Raw genomic sequence first — 19,944 nt, forward strand, 5'->3', positions numbered from 1 at the left:
AGGCCCCGCGGACACGTTCTGGTCAGGCTGGGGAAGAACGAGGCGACACAACGCGCAAAACAAAACAAAACAACAAAAAAAGAGACGTCGCGGCATTTAGAGGCGAAGAGCTGTTCTCTTTGTGTATCCAAATGAGCTGAATTAACATGTCTTAATTCTAAATCAAAGACCGCTGAGATTTAGGTAACCTGCGTCACACATTAAGCGACCAGACTTTACTCTGAATAGCTGAGTACGCGAACCATGGAACCTGCACAGCAATTACATAAAATAACAACAGAACTTGACTTATGAGAGGACTGGAGGATGCATTCTCATTGAGTACTGAGTTTAGCTTCGCTGCGACAACTTGCCCTACCTAGACAATGATAAACAGCTATCAATGGATTTCTCATTGACTGACCGAAGAATGCCAGAATATCAATTATCTCCTTCTGTTCCAGACGTTCTAGAGCTAACAAAAAGGACCACCACACTGCATCTAAATAATACTAGCAGTAACATCACGTTGTGATGGCGGATCTTTGAAAATATTCTCCAACAACAGACAGAAAACATCAGTCCTCAATAAATGGCTTCCGGAAGTCTATGGCCCACAGACGTGGAAGCCTGGAAGAATTATCATCGCAGCGTTCATAATTGATTACAGGGGAATTTCTTAAAACGGAACTTCAAAAACTCTAGACCAGTGGTGTCAAACTCGTGCCATGGAGGGCCGTGTGTATGCAGGTTTTCATTCCAACCAATTAATGCTGCCTTAATTGAGTCCAATCACTCATTCAGCCATATGCATTTAACTGCATTGAAGCACAGAATATAAGAAAATTTTTATTTAGACAATGCGGGTCACCATAGACGTCGGGTCACCATTGTGCACAAACCTGCATCCCTAATTCAGCAAATAATTTAACTAATTATATAATCAAGGCTGATCTGAGGCTGGAATGAAAACCTGCATACACACGGCCCTCCATGGCACGAGTTTGACACCACTGCTCTAGACCGTCTCGGCCAGAGGTTACTACAGGAATCGCTGCCATCTAGTGGCAATAAAGCGTCAGTGACTGTACAATGACAGTACAGAAAAGCACTGAAAACGATTTTCAGTGCCAGTAGCTGGAAAGGTGAAACAGCAGTACATCTTACCACACAATAGTTTAGCTCATAAAACTGCAGTGTACCCGTTTCATATCCTGGTCATTGGTTGCACTCTAACAGAACTACATTCAGCTCAACAGAAACCACACACATCGTGAAAAAATCCTTTTAAAAAGGTCCAGTTAAAGCAGTGAAGTAATTTGCTATTACAGGTCGCCGGGGTAATTTGAGGTAATGTCGAGGTCTTCACTTCCTGTCTGACTCACCCGCTGGTGACGTCATCGGTCCGGACGTTCTTGCTCAGCACGTCGCCGTCGCTCATGTAACCGGGCGCGTCCATGGCGATGCTCTCCAGGTCCAGGTCGTCCGCCTTGTCGCCCAGCTCCGCCCCGCTGATGGCGCTGCCGCGGGCGACCAGCTGCCTCCGCAGGGGTCCGGAGTAGATGTAGCGGCTGGCGTTGGCCCGCGGCGGGTAGCCGTTGCCCGTTGAGGGGGCGTCGCCCGCCTGCAGCCGGGGGCTGGACTGGCCCAGTCGCCACGACAGCGCCGCGGAGCGCGAGGTCAGGCTGAGGATGCTGCGGCCGCTTATCTCCGTGGTGACGCTGTTGTCAAAGGTCGTCTCCAGGGTGCTGCGGGGGGCGAGAGAACGCAAAATGAGCAGGCGCCCCTGAGCCAGGTAACCCACAGCGACTGTCAATCAAACGGGCAGACGCTAACCCGTGACTGCACCGCGACTATCAATCAAACACAGACTAGTGGGGAATTACTCATTCCCTTTCAACAGCGCACCAGAGGTATCAAAGCACTCTGGGAGATGTAGTCTAACATTCCTCTCTCACATCCCTAGGGGTTTGAGCCCGACTCACCACACACTCCACCAAAAATAAACATGATTCGCCTGCTCAAACCTGGCCGGGCGCCAGACCGCCAACTTCACTGCCTCCTTTTCTTAACTCATCCCAGTCAGCAACTCAAACAGCACGTTCATGTACAAGCCAATTACTATTTTCTAAACATACTTGTTTGGAACCAGCTGGGTCAGACTCTGCCTGTGAGAGAGCTGGGTCAGACTCTACCTGCGAGAGTGCTGGGTCAAAACTCTACCTGTGAGAGAGCTGGGTCAGACTCTACCTGTGTGAGTGCTGGGTCAGACTCTACCTGTGTGAGTGCTGGGTCAGACTCTACCTGTGAGAGTGCTGGGTCAGACTCTACCTGTGAGAGTGCTGGGTCAGACTCTACCTGTGAGAGTGCTGGGTCAGACTCTACCTGTGTGAGAGCTGGGTCAGACTCTACCTGTGTGAGTGCTGGGTCAGACTCTACCTGTGAGAGTGCTGGGTCAGACTCTACCTGTGAGAGTGCTGGGTCAGACTCTACCTGTGAGAGTGCTGGGTCAGACTCTACCTGTGTGAGAGCTGGGTCAGACTCTACCTGTGTGAGAGCTGGGTCAGACTCTACCTGTGTGAGAGCTGGGTCAGACTCTACCTGTGTGAGAGCTGGGTCAGACTCTACCTGTGAGAGAGCTGGGTCAGACTCTACCTGTGTGAGAGCTGGGTCAAAACTCTACCTGTGAGAGAGCTGGGTCATACTGTACCTGTGTGAGAGCTGGGTCAGACTCTACCTGTGAGAGAGCTGGGTCATACTGTACCTGTGTGAGAGCTGGGTCAGACTCTACCTGTGTGAGAGCTGGGTCAGACTCTACCTGTGAGAGAGCTGGGTCAGACTCTACCTGTGTGAGAGCTGGGTCAGACTCTACCTGTGTGAGAGCTGGGTCAGACTCTACCTGTGAGAGAGCTGGGTCAGACTCTACCTGTGAGAGTGCTGGGTCAGACTCTACCTGTGTGAGTGCTGGGTCAGACTCTACCTGTGTGAGTGCTGGGTCAGACTCTACCTGTGAGAGTGCTGGGTCAGACTCTACCTGTGAGAGTGCTGGGTCAGACTCTACCTGTGAGAGTGCTGGGTCAGACTCTACCTGTGTGAGTGCTGGGTCAGACTCTACCTGTGTGAGAGCTGGGTCAAACTCTACCTGTGTGAGAGCTGGGTCAGACTCTACCTGTGAGAGTGCTGGGTCAGACTCTACCTGTGAGAGAGCTGGGTCAGACTCTACCTGTGTGAGAGCTGGGTCAAACTCTACCTGTGAGAGAGCTGGGTCAGACTCTGCCTGTGTTAGAGCTGGGTCAGACTCTACCTGTGAGAGAGCTGGGTCAGACTCTACCTGTGTGAGAGCTGGGTCAGACTCTACCTGTGTGAGAGCTGGGTCAGACTCCACCTGTGTGAGAGCTGGGTCAGACTCTACCTGTGAGAGTGCTGGGTCAGACTCTACCTGTGAGAGAGCTGGGTCAGACTCTACCTGTGAGAGAGCTGGGTCAGACTCTACCTGTGTGAGAGCTGGGTCAGACTCCACCTGTGTGAGAGCTGGGTCAGACTCTACCTGTGAGAGTGCTGGGTCAGACTCTACCTGTGAGAGAGCTGGGTCAGACTCTACCTGTGAGAGAGCTGGGTCAGACTCTACCTGTGTGAGAGCTGGGTCCCCCTCAGGCTGGACATGGTCTCTTCCAGGTTCTGCCGAAGGTCTGCAATGTTCTTCACCGTCCGCAGCCGCCTGGCTTCGGGGTCCTCACCTGAGAGAGAGAGAGAGAGAGAGACAGCGCCATCAGCTGGAGCCTCCCGCCATTACCGCCTCATCATTGTCCCAACACTCACAACAGCAGCTTCACTCTGTCACAACAGCAGCTTCACTCCGTCACAACAGCAGGTTCACTCCGTCACAACAGCACTTTCACTCTGTCACAACAGCAGGTTCACCTTGTCACAACAGCAGGTTCACTATGTCACAACAGCAGCTTCACTCCGTCACAACAGCAGCTTCACTCCGTCACAACAGCAGCTTCACTCCGTCACAACAGCAGGTTCACTCCGTCACAACAGCAGGTTCACTCCGTCACAACAGCAGGTTCACTCCGTCACAACAGCAGGTTCACTCCGTCACAACAGCAGGTTCACTCCGTCACAACAGCAGCTTCACTTTGTCACAACAGCACTTTCACTCCGTCACAACAGCAGGTTCACTCCGTCACAACAGCAGTATCACTCCGTCACAACAGCAGTATCACTCCGTCACAACAGCAGCTTCACTCCGTCACAACAGCAGCTTCATTCTGTCACGATGCAGCTTCACAGTTGCAGAGCAGTTCCAAGACACTTCAAGCCTTCACACGGCGCCCGCTGTAAGAGGATTCAGTGTAAACTCACAGCCAGAAGAACATACACAGAGAAGCGAGAAGCAACTGCTTGGGTGGCACACCCCACCCCGAAACAAAACCGCCTGGGTACACCTCACACCCCACAGTCCCCTCTGCTCCCGTTTCCCCCGCTCCGAAAGCTGGAAAGCCATTAGCCAACGCGTCCTGCAAGTGAAAGCTCTGTGCTCGTGGAAAGCCTCGCTATAAAAGGGAAATCTACGAACACGGAAACGCACACAAACGGTGCGAGCCAGGGACGTAAAACTCAAATCCTGGAGGGCTGCTGTGTCTGCTGGTGTTTGACATGCTCCAATCAAGTGCTTAATTTAATTCACTGATTGGCTAAAGCAGGGGACGTCGGTCTTATCCAGAAAGGGCCAATGTTTTTACAGGCTTTTGTTCCAGCCAAGCAGTAGCACACCTGATTCTGCTAATCAACCTCTAGGGTCTTTGCTAAGGACCTAGATTAGTAAAATTAGGTGTGCTACTTTGGTTGGAACAAAAGCCTGGACCCACACCGGCCCTTTCTGGATAAGAGTGAGGACCCCTGGGCTAAAGACTCCGCACACCTGGTTTCCAAGGCCTAGATTGGCTGCTGTTTGAAAGGAAATCATAAAAATCAGTTAAGACCGCGACCCTCCAGGACTGGAGTCTGAGGCCGCTGGTGTAAGAGAGTGTTTTGGGTACGATCTGGAACTTCTCATAAGCTGTGGGCGCAGGTAACAGCGTCCTCTTGTTGACGCCTTGTTGGGCCCCAAACGATGGTGCACAAGGCAGGGGCCACGTCCGGATTCTCAACGGGTCACCCATTTCCCAGCAGGCTCTGCTGCCTCCACCTCCTGTCTCAGTCTTCCTGTCTGGGGATTGGGTGTGACTCATTTTTAGGTAGGCGGTTCCATTTGCCCTCATAGGAAGGGGAATTCAAAATGTCCACAGATTCCTCACACAGATAAATACAATGACCTTGTGAGGTCAGACTGCTTCTACAGGCAGAGCTGAACGATGACCTACCTGTGAGATCCTACTTCTACAGACAAACTTAAACGATGCCCTACCTGAGAGATCCTACTGCTTTTCCAGACAGACTTAAACGATGGCCTAAGCCTTCTGCAGACAGACTTAAATGATGGCCTACCTGTGAGATCCCACTGCTTCTATAGGCAGCCTTAAACGATAGCCTAACCCTCCTGCTTCTGCGGACAGACTTAAGCGATGCCCGACCTGTGAGGTCATACTGCTTCTACAGACAGAATAAAACGATGGCCTACCTGCCAGATCCTCGGCGGAGGCCTGCGTGGGTTTGCTGACGGGGGCGGGGTCCCCGCTCCCCCCCGCGGGCCCCGACTCGGACATCAGGGTCCCGTCCACGTCCGTCTGTGACCTACGAAAAGGTAGCAAAGGGTGAGGGAAATCCCGCTACTCCCCAACGCGTCCCGCACCAGGCACACGGTCTCAGCCTGCGTTACTCACCAACCGCACAACAGCCAATCGCTCACATCCATCCCAGGGTTCATAAAAATGAGACCATCAGAACCCGGAAACCTTAGACCAGTGGTGTCAAACTCGTTGCCATGGAGGGCCGTGTGTATGCAGGTTTTCATTCCAGTCTCAGATCTTGATTATATAATTAGTTAAATTATTTGCTGAATTAGGGATGCAGGTTTGTGCACAATGGTGACCCGACGTCTATGGTGACCCGCATTGTCTAAATAAAAATTTTCTTATATTCTGTGCTTCAATGCAGTTAAACGCATATGGCTGAATGAGTAATTGGACTCAATTAAGGCAGCATTAATTGGTTGGAATGAAAACCTGCATACACACGGCCCTCCATGGCAACGAGTTTGGCACCACTGCCTTAGACCCAAGGGACTAGTACTCAAGCACTGTCCCTAACAACAGGATCCAATGGAAGCAGATTTAATCAGCTGTAAGTCACTGCTACTGTGACAGGCCAAACAGCCTCTGTGTGCTTAGCCCTCAAGCTTAACTTTTTAACCCTCTGACCATAAACATGTGCTTAGAGTGTTCTCGACTGAACATCCTAATGCTGATGTCACAATCACTACTGGAAACTTCAAGTAATGGAGTTCTAGAAAACTGACTTCGAATTTCGAAAAAAACATTCCCAGGGTTAAATGAACCGGGGACAGGCGAAAACGTGCTAACGTCCATGCGCTAAAACCACAGCCGAGCAGCTCCGTGCAACAGCTACAGCAGCGCTGGAGTCAATTCCAATGCAATTCAATCTCAACTCAGGAAACGAATCGCTCTGTGATGTTCTATAAGGACTTTTCATTTAATGAAGTGAAATTCAATCGATTTCCTGAACTGGCAGAATTGAGCTCTGTCTTTGGTTCGGATGGACGGACATGTGACAGCCTGTCCAAAACCCTGCCCTAGCCCCAGTGCGCTCTGGGATTGGCAGGTCTTTAGGCCCTTTGACAAGTTAATGGCAGGAGAAACATGGTGAACGGGGGGGGGGGGGGGGGGCATGAGGGGAATGGGGCCCCCCCAGGGGGTGAACGCCCCGCTCCGTCAGAACGGACAAGGGAACTTGACAGCCTAACAATCGGTTTCAAAAAAACACATCATCTGCTAGGGCGAACTGGCTAACGGCTAACGTCAGGGTTACAATAAGCACCCAGACACCGGAAGACACGAGTCCATCTCTGTACATCTCTACGGTGGATGTGTCCAACGTTCGCTCAGAACGCGTTTAAAATGCGGCAGGTCATTACTCTCACGTCGTAATCGACAAAGAAACGCGCTACACCGGCTGTCTCTCAACTGTTAATATTGTGTTAAAGCGGCATAAGCCACAGGCCCTGAAGTAAAGCCTACACTTTAGCATTAGCCAGGTCTTAAATGTGCCTGATGAGAAAGGGACGTTACAGTCACTGTGTTCGACCGAGAACAGCTTCAATACGCCATCGTCGAATTCCAAACGCGCCGGCTTGCGCTTAAAGGTAAATCGTTCGGGGAAACATTTACCGAGCTCGGGGCTAAAATGTGATGTATTACAGAGGGAAGAGAGAGGAGAGAAATTACAGCCAGGCAGCCGACGTCCTGAGAGCAGACAGCAGCGTCAGCCCGGTCTCCAGAGCGCTAATTAAAAACGCTAATTTACTGCACGCGTGCTCTGCGCCGGTGCTGCTCTTACATTTACATTTCCCATTATTAGCGATTATCGCTATACTGTTAGCGATGTGATGACTGAGGCGCTACTCCACACCGGCGGATTCGAAATTTGGCAACGTTCGGAGAGAGAGTCCCTCACCTGTACATGAAGGGGGCGACGGTGGCGGTGTTGGGGTGGCTGTATTGCTGCTGCGGCTGAGGTAGCTGGACGCTGGTGGTGTTGCCGCCGCCGCCGCCGGCCACCGGGGCGGCGCCGTTGGCCTGCGGCTGGGCCTTGCCCTCGGAGGAGGAGGCCAGGCTGGAGGAGGAGGAGCCGGAGCTCCTGCCGTCCGGCTGACCCTTGAGCAGACCCAGGCCCAGGCCCAGTCCCAGTCCCAGGCCCAGGCCCAGGCTCGGCCCCCCGCCCAGCCTCGCGCTGCGCGGCCTCTCCCCGTCCTTCCCAGCGGGGGGCGCCGCTGAGCCCTTCCCCGGCCCGGGGGCCTTGGACCCGGGCTTCGGTATGCCGCTGTGGGCGGGGGCCGGGCCCTCCTTTTTGGCACTGCCCGCTTTGCCCCCTTTGGGGATGAAGCTGGCGATCTTGGAGGTCTTCTTCGGCTCCGCCTCCTTAGCGGGGGCGGGCTCCTCCTTGGGCTCCTCCCTGGGCTCCGCCCCTTTCACGGAGTTGACGGACAGGCGCTTGGAGCCTTCCTTGGCCCGGTCCTTGTCCTTGTCCTTCTCCTTGGCCCTGTCCTTGTCCTTCTCCTTAGGCTTGTCCTTGTCCTTCTCTTTGGGCTTGTCCTTGTCCTTCTCGGCGGACTTGGGCGAGTTCTTCTTGGCGGTAAGCGCGCGGCTGAAGGTGCGCTGGGCGATGCCCCGCAGGGCCATCTTGGGGCTGCTGGTGCCGTTGAGGGGCCGGGCGTTCCCCTCCATCTCCTCCAGGGGCTCCGTGTTGGACCCGGCCTCCGCCCTCTCCTTCCCCCCGGGGGGCGCGGGGGCGGTGGCGCCGTCCGTCGGGGGCCCCCCGCCCGAGGACTTGGACCCCCCTTTGCTGTTGAAGAGCCGGAACTTCTCCAGCATGGACTTCTGCGGCGCGGGGGCCGGCTTAGGGAGGGCTTCGACGGGCGGGGCCGCCTGCTGCTGCTGCTGCTGCTGAGTGGGCGGGTCCGGCTGCTTGACGGACAGCGCGGCGGACGAACCGCTGTGCTTGATGAGGGACTTGCTCCTCCAGGGCTTGCCGGCGGAGCCGGGCTGGGGGATGGCCGAGGAGGAGGAGGAGGTGGGGATGGAGGAGGCGCCGCTGCTGGTGGCGGGGGCGCCGGCGGGGCCCGGGGACTGGGCGCGCTCCGTCATCCCGCGGGTCGCTGTGCTGTCGCCCTCCGACGGCTCTGCGGGGGGGGGGGGGGGGGGGGCGAGAGGGGGATACACAAGAGAGGAACCCAGTCAGGTCCGCCCCAACGACCCACAGCCTCCCACTGACCCCAGGTCACCTTCAGCTCTCTAAGCTCTCAATTCAAGGCCACCCAAGCTGGTCCTGGATCAGCACGATCCGCCCAAAGCCGCGAAATCCGCTCCATATAAGGCGGCGCCAGCGCGTTCTGTTTTACTCCGGACCTCACGAGCGGACGAAAACCCGCCGTTTCAAACAAAGCCTCCGAAGACGCCCTCAAAGTAAACCCTGAGCCATTACAAACCGCCAAAACACTAACAAACGAAGGGCAGGTCCTCTACGCCTGTTTAAAGTGGCGAGGGAGCAGCCAGCGAGGGGTTTATAAGTGTCCTCGCGTGCGCCCGCGTTAGCGGTGTGTATGAGCCCGGCGTAGCTCACCGCGAACGCTTTTTACTCCGCGGCGCGACGCGAGCCTCGCGCTTTTAAGTCTTTTTTTTTTTTTTAAAAGGCTACCCACGCGCGCGCCCTGCCGCACACCCGGTCCCGGTTTTGCAGGTGCGTGAAACCCCTTTCGGCACGGGACGGAAACGGTCCGAGCCTAAACCTAAAAAAACACTAACTGGGTGTGCCAGTCTGTACACACCAAACAAAACCCTTTGTAAAAAAAAATAAATAATCAGTTTCACATTCAGGCTCTCAACAAATTCGGCCACAGGCATTGGATAACAAAGCCAAGCCAAGCCGCGCTGAGTCACAGCGGTCGGTTACATTTGCCTCTGGATCGCACGCACCTGTCAGTCCTCCGCTACCCAGACTGCACATTGAGAAACCCTTCCAAGCGAATGAAAACACGACAGGGAGGGAGTTATTTGCAGACTCCAGACTCTTACAGAGAACTCCCCTGCAGCGCCCGGCCGAAAGCGGCTATAGGTCCAGCGGTACGTTTGCGGAAAAAGCTCGCGGTACGTAACGTGTCTCTGCTATGTACTGTTCGGCCCGTGAGAACCCCCCCTGCCCTCCCCCCCCCCATGCCCCCTTCTCCCGTGGGCGGGGTCAGGTCGCTACCCTCGGCTCGCTGGTAAGACCGAGACCCCGTACCCCCTCTAGGGCTTCCAAACCAAATGACCCCCCCCCCCCTCCCCTCTCCTCTCCCCCCGGCCCCTGTACACCCAGGACACATCCCACTGCTTCTGCTCAGCCCCTATACGGGATAACAACACCTTCATTCAAACACTGTGAGAATCGGTCCGCTCTCTCTCTCCCTCACATGAACAGACACACACACACAGACACACGCAGACACACACATGCAGACACACACACACAGACACACACAGACACACGCAGACACACACATGCAGACACACACACACAGACACACGCAGACACACACATGCAGACACACACACACAGACACATACATGCAGACACACACACACAGACACACGCAGACACACACATGCAGACACACACACACAGACACACGCAGACACACACATGCAGACACACACACACAGACACACGCAGACACACACACACGCAGACACACACACACACGCAGACACACACACACGCAGACACACACACACACGCAGACACACACACACACGCAGACACACACACACACACAGACGCACACACACACACACAGACACACACACACACACAGACACACACACACACACAGACACACACGCAGACACACACACACACACAGACGCACACACACACACACACACACAGACACACACACACACACACATGCAGACACACACACACACGCAGACACACACACACGCACGCAGACACACACACACTCAGACACACACACAGACACACACACACACACACACACACACACACGCATGCAGCCCACTCTGGCGGCTCAACGCCCGCAGAACAGCGATCCATCACGGCTCTCAAACCCAGCTGTCATCACAGGCACGGCGGAGCGCTACCGCGGCCCAGCTCAGCGATCTGTCCTCACGCTCCTCGTAACTCAAACCCTCGCCGCCGCGGCGTCGGAAACGCCGTCTGTCAAAAACCGCCCGCCGCCGCGAAACGGCCTCCCTGCCTCATAGCGCACCGTAAAAACACCTCCGGGTGGGGGGGGGGAGTATGACTGACTGACACCGGGCGTTCTGGACGACCTTAAAAACCGCACCGCGCTGACTCCTTCGCACGGACCGCTGGAATTCCGCTCCGCGGCGCTAAGACGTCACTCGCCGCGCAGGCTCGACGCTGACCCAAAAACAGCGCCAGATTCGCACGGCGAGGCTCGGCCCGGGAGCTGCAGGGAGAGTCTCTATGACCCAGCCTACGCTGACTGTGTGAACTGGACCTAATGTGTTCACGGCTATGGATAACCGTTACATAATGCGTATTGTACCTCATCGGACCTGTGTGCTGTAGCTGTTCCAATGACCATCAGTATGCACTTATAATACGTCGCTTTGGATAAGAGCGTCGGCCAAATAAATGTAATGTCATGTAATGTCTCAGGGTGCCGGGAGGTGTGGACCTTGTTCAACCGCATGTTCGCGGGGCTCCACGGTCGTGACGGCTTCCCGCCCGCCTCCCACCTTGAAACAATTGGCGCGCGCTAATTAAGGAAGCCCTCAAAACCTTCTCCGGTTTTCCCCGCATTTCGCCCGCCCCGGTCGAGAGCAGCAGCAGCAGCAACAACAAAACCAGGCAATTAGCGGGCGCTTAAGACCGATTAGGCGGGAAAGTGGGTCAAATCTGCTAATTGCTTCCTCTGCGAGCGGACGGTTAGCCGCGGCGGGAAGCCGGAAGTGAGACGTGCGCGGCCGGAAGGGCCGTTTTGCAGAGCTGCGCTCCGCTGCTTGGTGCCCGGGGGGGGCGGGGGTTGGGGGCGTCCCACACAGAACGCCACGCCGGCCCCTCGCTAACCCTTCCCCGCGCCGCGCCATTCCCAATCCGCGCGTCGCCTGCGACGTTAGCAGAACGTCGAAGGAACGTTCGCGGGAAACCCACGGTGCCTCTCGCACTGGAACGCACTGCGAATAAAACCACAGCGCATCTGCCACAGTGTGAGTTTATCCACGGCTGAAGTTCAACACTTCGCTATGACGTCTAGCACGCTAACAGAAAATTTTTAAGCCAGCGACAGCAAGAGTAACCTGATTGGCTTCGTATGCTTCAAGCCTCGTTGACGTCCTCACTGAGGAGTTTCGCTGCACTCCACTGGCAGTAAGCAGAGCTCCTCAGCTACACGTCAAATCGCCAACTCCTACACGGAGAGTCCAGGGGTCAGAAGGTAATGTTCTTCAATGAAGACCGTCATTAGTTAAACAGTAGAATCGGGTGGTATGGTCCTGGGCTACAACCAGAGGTGGAAAGTCTCAGGATCAGAAAGCCCTGGCGTCTGTTTCTTCCACCCATGAACTCAGCTGATTTCACTAATTAGTTCTACCCCCTGGCTGGAGAAAAGGTGCTAATTAGCAAATCCAGATTGCAACAAAATACTGAGGAGGACTTTTACTTTCTGAACCTGGCTTTTCCACCTCCGCTCCTACGCTGCTGGACAGACCCAAGTTTTTATGAGTTTCATTCATGAGAAGCACCACCGCTAACTTCTGGGGCATAAAGACAAACCATGAAGAGGAGACTGTCCAGGGCTAGCCTCCCATTCTCTGTCCCTCTCTCCAGAAAAACAATCTGTCGGACAAGGAGATGCCTTTCTGTAACCCGGGGGGGGGGGCTCAAGGGCTCAGCCAGCTTACTGGGATATCCAGTGCTGCACCCCCCACCCCCACCCCCACCCCCACCCAAACCCTACCCCCATTGCTGCGCTCTGGAGTGGACCCCCCGTATCACGAGTCAAGAGGAGGGCGGTTTCATTCACCAACAGCACTCAGAGTGCGCCGTGCGCTACCCCGAGCCACTTTAATGGAGCGCTCCTCGTCTGCTATTGGAAGTTCACCAAGCCGGAAAACAAGCGTAATCGCATTAGAGAGGGCCAAACTGGGCCCGACGCTGTTTGTCTCCTTACTTTCGGCAGTCACGGGCTTTTCATTGCAACCCAACTAAAGCCTTAAACTAATATGAAATACTCCCCCTCAGGGGGAGGCAGCCCTGGTCTCGGAGTGGCTGCGGCGCTCCTTGTTCTCGTGCCGTCCAAACGCATAGAAACGTAACGGGACTGATTATCAGGTTTGACGAACACGGATGACGTGCTGATGCTAGTCAGCAGATCACTATTCAGGGCTATATGTTCCAGCTTGGGCTCCTTAATGGTCATCACACTCTGGCAATCGCACTCAGATGGAACAGAACCAGTAACACTCCGGGACGAGGGTTGCTTGCAAGATTATACAAATCTTGTATATTAGCGGCTACATGCTAGGTGGTCTAGCGTGTAGCCGCTAATATACAAGATTTTCATAATGCAGAGATACCGTGGAAACCCTGTATGAATGTTGTTGGTTAAGCTTTCAAATACCGATCCAGGGTTGCAGGAGTTAAGGCCAGGAGAACAAGGTGTGTGTGGACTCTTCAGCCAATCAATGGCTCACGCAGGCTGAAACACTGAAAAACCAGCAGAGATGATGGCCCTGCAGGACTGGAGTTTGACACCCCTGAATCAGACTGTATGGTGGACAGGCTATACTATGTTGAATATCACAATGCTGAAATATCCGTAAATGTTTTTATCCTTGTTTGTACTTTACATTGTGGTCAGGCACATAAGTGGACGGCAAACAAACGAAACGTTTGTTCGATGTCGCGCGACGCCGAATTTGGGACGGGTTCTCCGCGAATCTCACGGCAGGGGAACGTAAGGGCAACGTTCAGAGAACGCCGAGCCGCCACCCCACAACTAATGACACTTTCATGAAGCAGTTGAGACCTTGGCCGTTGCGCTCCTGTGAGCGAGTCGGACTGTTTTCTCTTGTTCCGAGTTGCTGACAGACATGAACGAACGCGAATGAAACCGCCCGGGCCCCGCCCAGTCCTCTCCGCTAACCGTCCAGCAGAGGGGCCGACACCGCCGTGCCAGGAACCCTACGGTAACCCCACAGGCACGAGCTCCACTGGGCCGCTGAGCCCGGGGAGCAGATCGAAAGGTGTGACATCACAAACACGTGATCGGAATGTTCTTACGTGAACGTTCTAATGCTGATGTCACAATCGCTACTGGTAATTGAAAGCAGTGGAGTTCTAGAACACTGACTTTTGTTAAAACATTCGTTACTCCTATACCCTTCAAAGGATTAAAAGGAACTTACCAGGGAATGCAAATGGTGCTTAATGGATCTCATTTGCCCTTTTTTTGTTGTAAAGGATTTCAAATGAAATACATTTTTAAAAAAACACTCATGTAACATGTCCTGCTATAGCATAGCTGAGGTGCATTTCCAACATTGGCAGTGTGTACATGGACTTCCCACACAGGACTGCCAATGATAATCGCACTTTGTTGTAAGATATTATACAACTTGCATTTAGCAGATGCTCTTAACCAGAACAACTTTTACGCCCTTTGCGTTTTTACAGAGTCTATATTTATGCAGCTGGATATATATACCTAAGCGATGCAGATTGAGTACCTTGCTCAAGGGAAGATGTGTGCTACCTGAGAATCAAATTCGTAATTTTGGTAGCTACAGCAAAGTTTATTCATTTATTTGCAAGTTTACTTCCACTGGGACAGAGCACACTAATCAGCATTACTGTAAACGCGCCAGCATTAGCCAGCTGGCTAGATTTCAACTGCAAGTTAACAAGACAGAAAGGCTAATGAGGACGAGACCACATTTCATTAGCGACCGCACGGTGTGCATGCTAATACTGTTATTACTAATATCCACACCGCCTACAGCACAGAGGACGAAAGAGGGAAAGAGGGAAAACCCAACATTTTTAGGAATTCAGTGACAGCTGAGCGAAGCTTTAACAGACCTCATGTGCGGACGCGCGGAGCCCAGGAGTCCGGTTTGCGTAAAATCCAGGTGACGGACGGACGCGCGGGCCGAAGACAGCGAGGAACGCGGAGACCGGCGGTGCTGGTCGGGAGAGACGGACTCCGGAGATCTGGGGCCCCGCTGCCCGGTGAGACGAATTAGTCCCCCTCCCCTCCGTCTCTCTCTATCCCTCCCTCCCTCTCTCTCTCTCCAACTGTCCCTCTCCCTCTCTCTACTGCCCTGCCTCTCTCCCTCTCCCACTCTTTCTCCACCCCCTGCCAAATCCTTCACTTTCTCACTCTGAACAGCCACTCCCCTTTGAGCAGTCAAACTACCCCCCCCCCCCCAAGTACAGTAATCACAGCTCAGTGAAAGCTCAACCAAAGCTTTGACACAGCGACTGCATGCTAACAGACGCATTTGCTCCATTAGACCAAAGCAAACGCTGGAGATCGGGTGCTGATCCTCATCGTCTCAACTCAAAGCCTTCATTTCAAGTTGTAATTAAGAGTCGAGGCTTTGAGTTCACTAAGAGTCCAGTGTATAATATAACACTGAAGAAGAACTCCGTGACTCCAGACTTCAAATAAGGTGTAGTCATGGGAACAAAGCAGCCGTGCGTCTCCTATATTAATATAGCCATGCTACGCGGGGATTAGCAGTTGTATGTCATGTTATTATGGTAGTTAAGTTTGATATTTTGGATGTAGGCTAAGACTTGTCTCTTGGTGTCAATTTCTACGTCCCTAAATAAATCCCAGGAGTAATTCACACACACGCCCCAAATGCATCCCCCCACCCCCCACTGCAGGACCTCACTAGAACCCTGTCTGGCATTCTGTCCACCCCATACGCTGACCCACACATCCCAAGTTATCAATACAACATTACCGACTGTGTACACAAGCCAGCATCTTCACACAGACTCCCACCCTGACCTCAGCAGCAATAAATCTCACGCCGGGCCCAACGCAAGGCCGTGGTGGACGCCGCACAATCATTACAAACACAAGCCGAAGAGGAAACGCGCAAACTTGGCGTAGGAAAAACCCAGGACTTAAGATAAAACAAAAGGTGGAAAAGAACATGTATGTCCGCCCATCTGCGCATAACACTCCGAGAAACAATATGAACTCATACCCGTACTGCAAACGATGTTTGTTTTTGCCTTTTAAAAACCCCGCTGGGGTATTTCAGATGAAAAGCACTGCGGCGAGAGAAACTTCATTACGCGTGACGTTGTTATTGTGTCCCACAGTCCCGCGTCTCGTTTTACACAACACTTCGAAACACACGAATGTTGCAAACAATTTACGGTCATAAAAAAAAAAAAAACATTTCAGCAATGGAAAAATATGGCAGTATACTAAATTTGAATACATTAAGGTCAAAACTAAAAGTGCGACAATTCGCAATGTATGGGCGTGTATAAAAATTACTGGCGATTTCAGATATTGCAAGATATTCGCTGGGAAATGTTTTTCATTATTATCGCTGTGTATAATGACACTTATATGTCTGTGTGTTAGACCATAGCTCCGGTTTCCCCCCCACAGTCCGAAGACATGCAGGTAGGCTAACTGGAGAGTCTAAATTGCCCCTAGGTATGAGCGTGTGAGTGAATGGTGAGTGAATGGTGTGTGTGTCAATCAAATCAATCAAATTATATTTGTATAGCGTATTTTACAGCAGTTGTCACAATATGCTTTACAAACAACCCTGGCCTAAACCCCCACAGGAGCAAGCCTAAGGCAACAATGGAAAGGAAAAACTCCCTGTGGCAGATGGGGAGAAACCTCGGAAGGAACCAGGCTCCAGGGGGGAACCCATCCACCACTGGTCGGTTCAGGGTGCCGACTGGTGACCAACATGTCAGTCACTGTGTCCCTGCGATAGATTGGTGACCTGTCCAGGGTGTATTTCTGCCTTTCACCCAATGCACGCTGGGATAGGCTCCAGGCCCTCCAGCTCCCCAACAACCCGGACCAGGAATAAGCAGGTCAGATAACATATAGATGGATGTAAATCCACGTATTTATAATATATAACGCAGCATATTCCATTTCTCTGAGGGAAACCCGGGCTCACACAGCGAGTTGCAGATCAGAAGCGGCGCGGCGCTAGGCTAACTTCATTAATCTGCGTCAGAGCGTCCCGCGGTCCTCAGACAGGGGAGCCGGCGGGCGGCTCCGGGTTCACCTGAACCGCTGAGCTCTCCGCTCTCTGCAAACGGGGCGAGAGACAGCGGGGCCCTGTTCCCAGGCTAATGTTTAACCCCGTCTGTGCCACCAGGGCTGGCGCGCAAGGCCGTTCCCGTAAAAAAAAACACGCGGGGTCGAACTCGGGCCCACCAGCTAGCGCGCCAAAAAAAAGTTAAGTACGTCGATCGGCGCAGGAGACAGAGCGGGTCATTGGCCGCGGGTGCGAGTGGGTTTGTGCGCACGGACGATGGGAAACCAGCGAGAAGGGTTTTATCGAGTGACGTTGATATTAGACAGAGATTTAAAGGGGAAGGGCTCAATGATTGAGCACCATGACTGACATGCACTTAGAAATGAAAAATAACAGCTGACACACTGAATGTACACCAGTGATACACACAAACGCGCACAGATGCACAGACAAATGCACATACGTGATTGCAGTCACAAACACAACGTCTGATAACACGTGCACACAAATATTCACACACGCAAATCAGAACCCAAACAAAAAACTGAAGACAGAATTTTATTGCAAAATAACAGTCGCTAACACCAATCGCATGGCCGGAAGCCAAAGTAGCCACTCCCACTTTCCAACCCTGGCCAAGTGCGTTCCATTACCACACTGCTTTTGGTCTGACATCAGAACCACACACCTGCCTGCCAATAACCCTTGAAGATGTCAGATCACAAATATGCGATTAGAATGTTCTTAACTAAACATTCTGATGCTGATGTCACAATCACTGCTGGTAATTGAAAGCAATGGAGTTATAGAACACTGACTTAGAATTTTGAAAAAAAAAAAAACATTCCAAAATTCCTACTTTTCAAAGGGTTAAAGAGGAAATGAGTATTCAGGTTCCTGGGAGAGCTGCTTTGCCAGTGCTGGCTGTCCCTGAGGAACATGTGCCTGGTACGTGCCCCTGCCCCCCCACGGCACGACCCATTAGCGCTGCAGTAATAGCGCCTCTGTTGACAGTCCGGTCATTACCCATAAATCACCCACGCCGGAGACAGCTTTTCTCCCCGCGCGGTGTTCCTTAGCAACTGGCAGGGTTTTAACCCTTCGCCCAGCCAGCTTCGCCCCAATCATTTCTCGGCCTGGAAGGTGTTGGGGAACAGGACCGCGAACCCCCATTCTGGATGCGGAGACGGGGTTTCCACGGATGCGGGGTCCCCAAAGATCGGTGAGAAAGGTTCGGACTGACTCCCGCAAAAGCAGGGGACTGTGGACATTTTTACGGTTTATGCTTGCATTGAGCAATACATAGTGAGAAGTTCTGGGTAATAATAACATGCGTAGAGTGCTCCACCAGCTGCACAGTCAATATGTCCACCGTGTGACCCCCAATCCGAATCTGAACTGTCTGAGACCCATAGCTGTCCTGAGCGCGCCTGTAGCTTGTTCTATTCTTGGGTACAAAGTACAGTTGAAAGCTGTCCACTCCATTTTACAGGATGGGGTATTTGCACTGCGGGATCTGCTTTCGGGGTTAAGACGTTAACCCCGCGATGCAGCGAACTGGACCCGTGGACCGCGACTGCCGCGGGCGGCGGTTAGCCTAGCGGGCCTGACGCGCGCTAACGAGGCTAGCGTATAATAGCGCCGCCGCGGCGTCGGACAGCCGATCTGCTCCGGGCACGAGGATTTCCCATGGTGCACTGCTCTGACCCGGGCCCCCGCCTCCGCCCCCACGGCGGCTCAGAGGAGCACCGGGCCGTGCTCCCGCTCAAAAAAGGCAGACGCTACAACGCTGTCAAGAGACGCGGAGGGAAAGCTGTTGTAAATGACATGCAGCTGAGCAGCAACCGGCTGCTATTTTTACTGACCATCATAACTACTACTCTAAGAGGGAATTTGACTCAGGGATTCATTTATTTTTGAAGGGGACACATCAGGCACTTCTCGGTTTCATATGGGACGTGTCCCTTGCTAAAGGTGCTCCATTGCGCCTGTGTAAGTCCTACATCCTAAAAATGCTCCCAGATGCACCCCCCACACACTCCCAACTAACAGGATCCTACGACTTTAAAAGCCCAAGAAAGAGCCTAATAAAATAATGACTCAAAAATAATGAATTGCAGAAGAACAGGGTAGTGTCAGATATACTGATTCACAATGTCCTGAAGAGTTACCACGCAACTACATCAAAACCAAGAAACATAATGACAATAAATATGCATTGCATGACTTGCTATGGAATTGGTCTGCACCTCCACTATTTTACAACCCCTTTTGTGCACAATATTTCATCATAATAAATATTTTTTTAAGGTATATTTACAAAGTATCAACATAAACTATACTGCCCATACAGTAAAATAAATGCATCAAGAAGGTGGGAAGATTAATAGGCTACATTGAAATGTTACACTTGTTTCATCTGATACATGGTACGTCACCCTGATTCTAACCCTAACCCCGATCTGTTCCACACTGTTCTGAGATACATTTGTTCGTTGTTCGTTTTCAACGCAGTGGCCAGGGACTCACCTCTGTCGTGTGCGCTGACTGGGGTGGGGGCGGGTTTGGACTTATCGATGTTGTTGAAGCTCTGGCTCCGTCTGTTACCGGCGCTGGTAGACCCGCGAGGCTTGCCGTCGCTGCCTGCAGCCGACATCCTCGCGGTCGGGCCCGGTAGCCTAGGGTCCGACCAGAACGAAAGACAGAGTGACTGACGAGAAATGAGAGCGGCCGTTTCTTCCTGAAGCGGGGAACATGCATCAAGAGGCGCGAGCTAAAACCGCTAACGGGTTAAACTAGCACGACCACAGTGATGTTCAGACCCATTGATCACGTCCTATAGGGCTATATGATATCAATTAACTGTTAGTGCTAATTACTTCCCGAGACCGCTGCCACAGAAGGAACCAGCTACAAAACCAGTCTCGGTATGTCGTAACGAAATAAGCATTGTTTGGCAGGTGATGACCGTCCTTACCCCCGTCTACTGCGCGGTAGGCCT

General features: G+C 52.8%; 1 protein-coding gene across 1 annotated transcript in view; it reads right to left on the reverse strand.

The window, feature by feature from the left end:
- The window catches only part of LOC118215164 (neuron navigator 2-like), a 130,093-nt gene that overhangs the window by 68,315 nt on the left and 41,834 nt on the right, over positions 1 to 19,944 (reverse strand). The window contains exons 7-11 of the mRNA XM_035395625.1: positions 19,473 to 19,621; positions 7,618 to 8,842; positions 5,606 to 5,718; positions 3,608 to 3,716; positions 1,365 to 1,727 (exon numbers count right to left, since the gene is read on the reverse strand). Coding sequence (XP_035251516.1) covers positions 1,365 to 1,727; positions 3,608 to 3,716; positions 5,606 to 5,718; positions 7,618 to 8,842; positions 19,473 to 19,621 — 1,959 coding nt within the window. The remainder of the gene's footprint in view (positions 1 to 1,364; positions 1,728 to 3,607; positions 3,717 to 5,605; positions 5,719 to 7,617; positions 8,843 to 19,472; positions 19,622 to 19,944) is intronic.

The sequence above is a fragment of the Anguilla anguilla genome, chromosome 16, assembly GCF_013347855.1.
Source record: "Anguilla anguilla isolate fAngAng1 chromosome 16, fAngAng1.pri, whole genome shotgun sequence".
Lineage (NCBI taxonomy): Eukaryota > Metazoa > Chordata > Actinopteri > Anguilliformes > Anguillidae > Anguilla > Anguilla anguilla.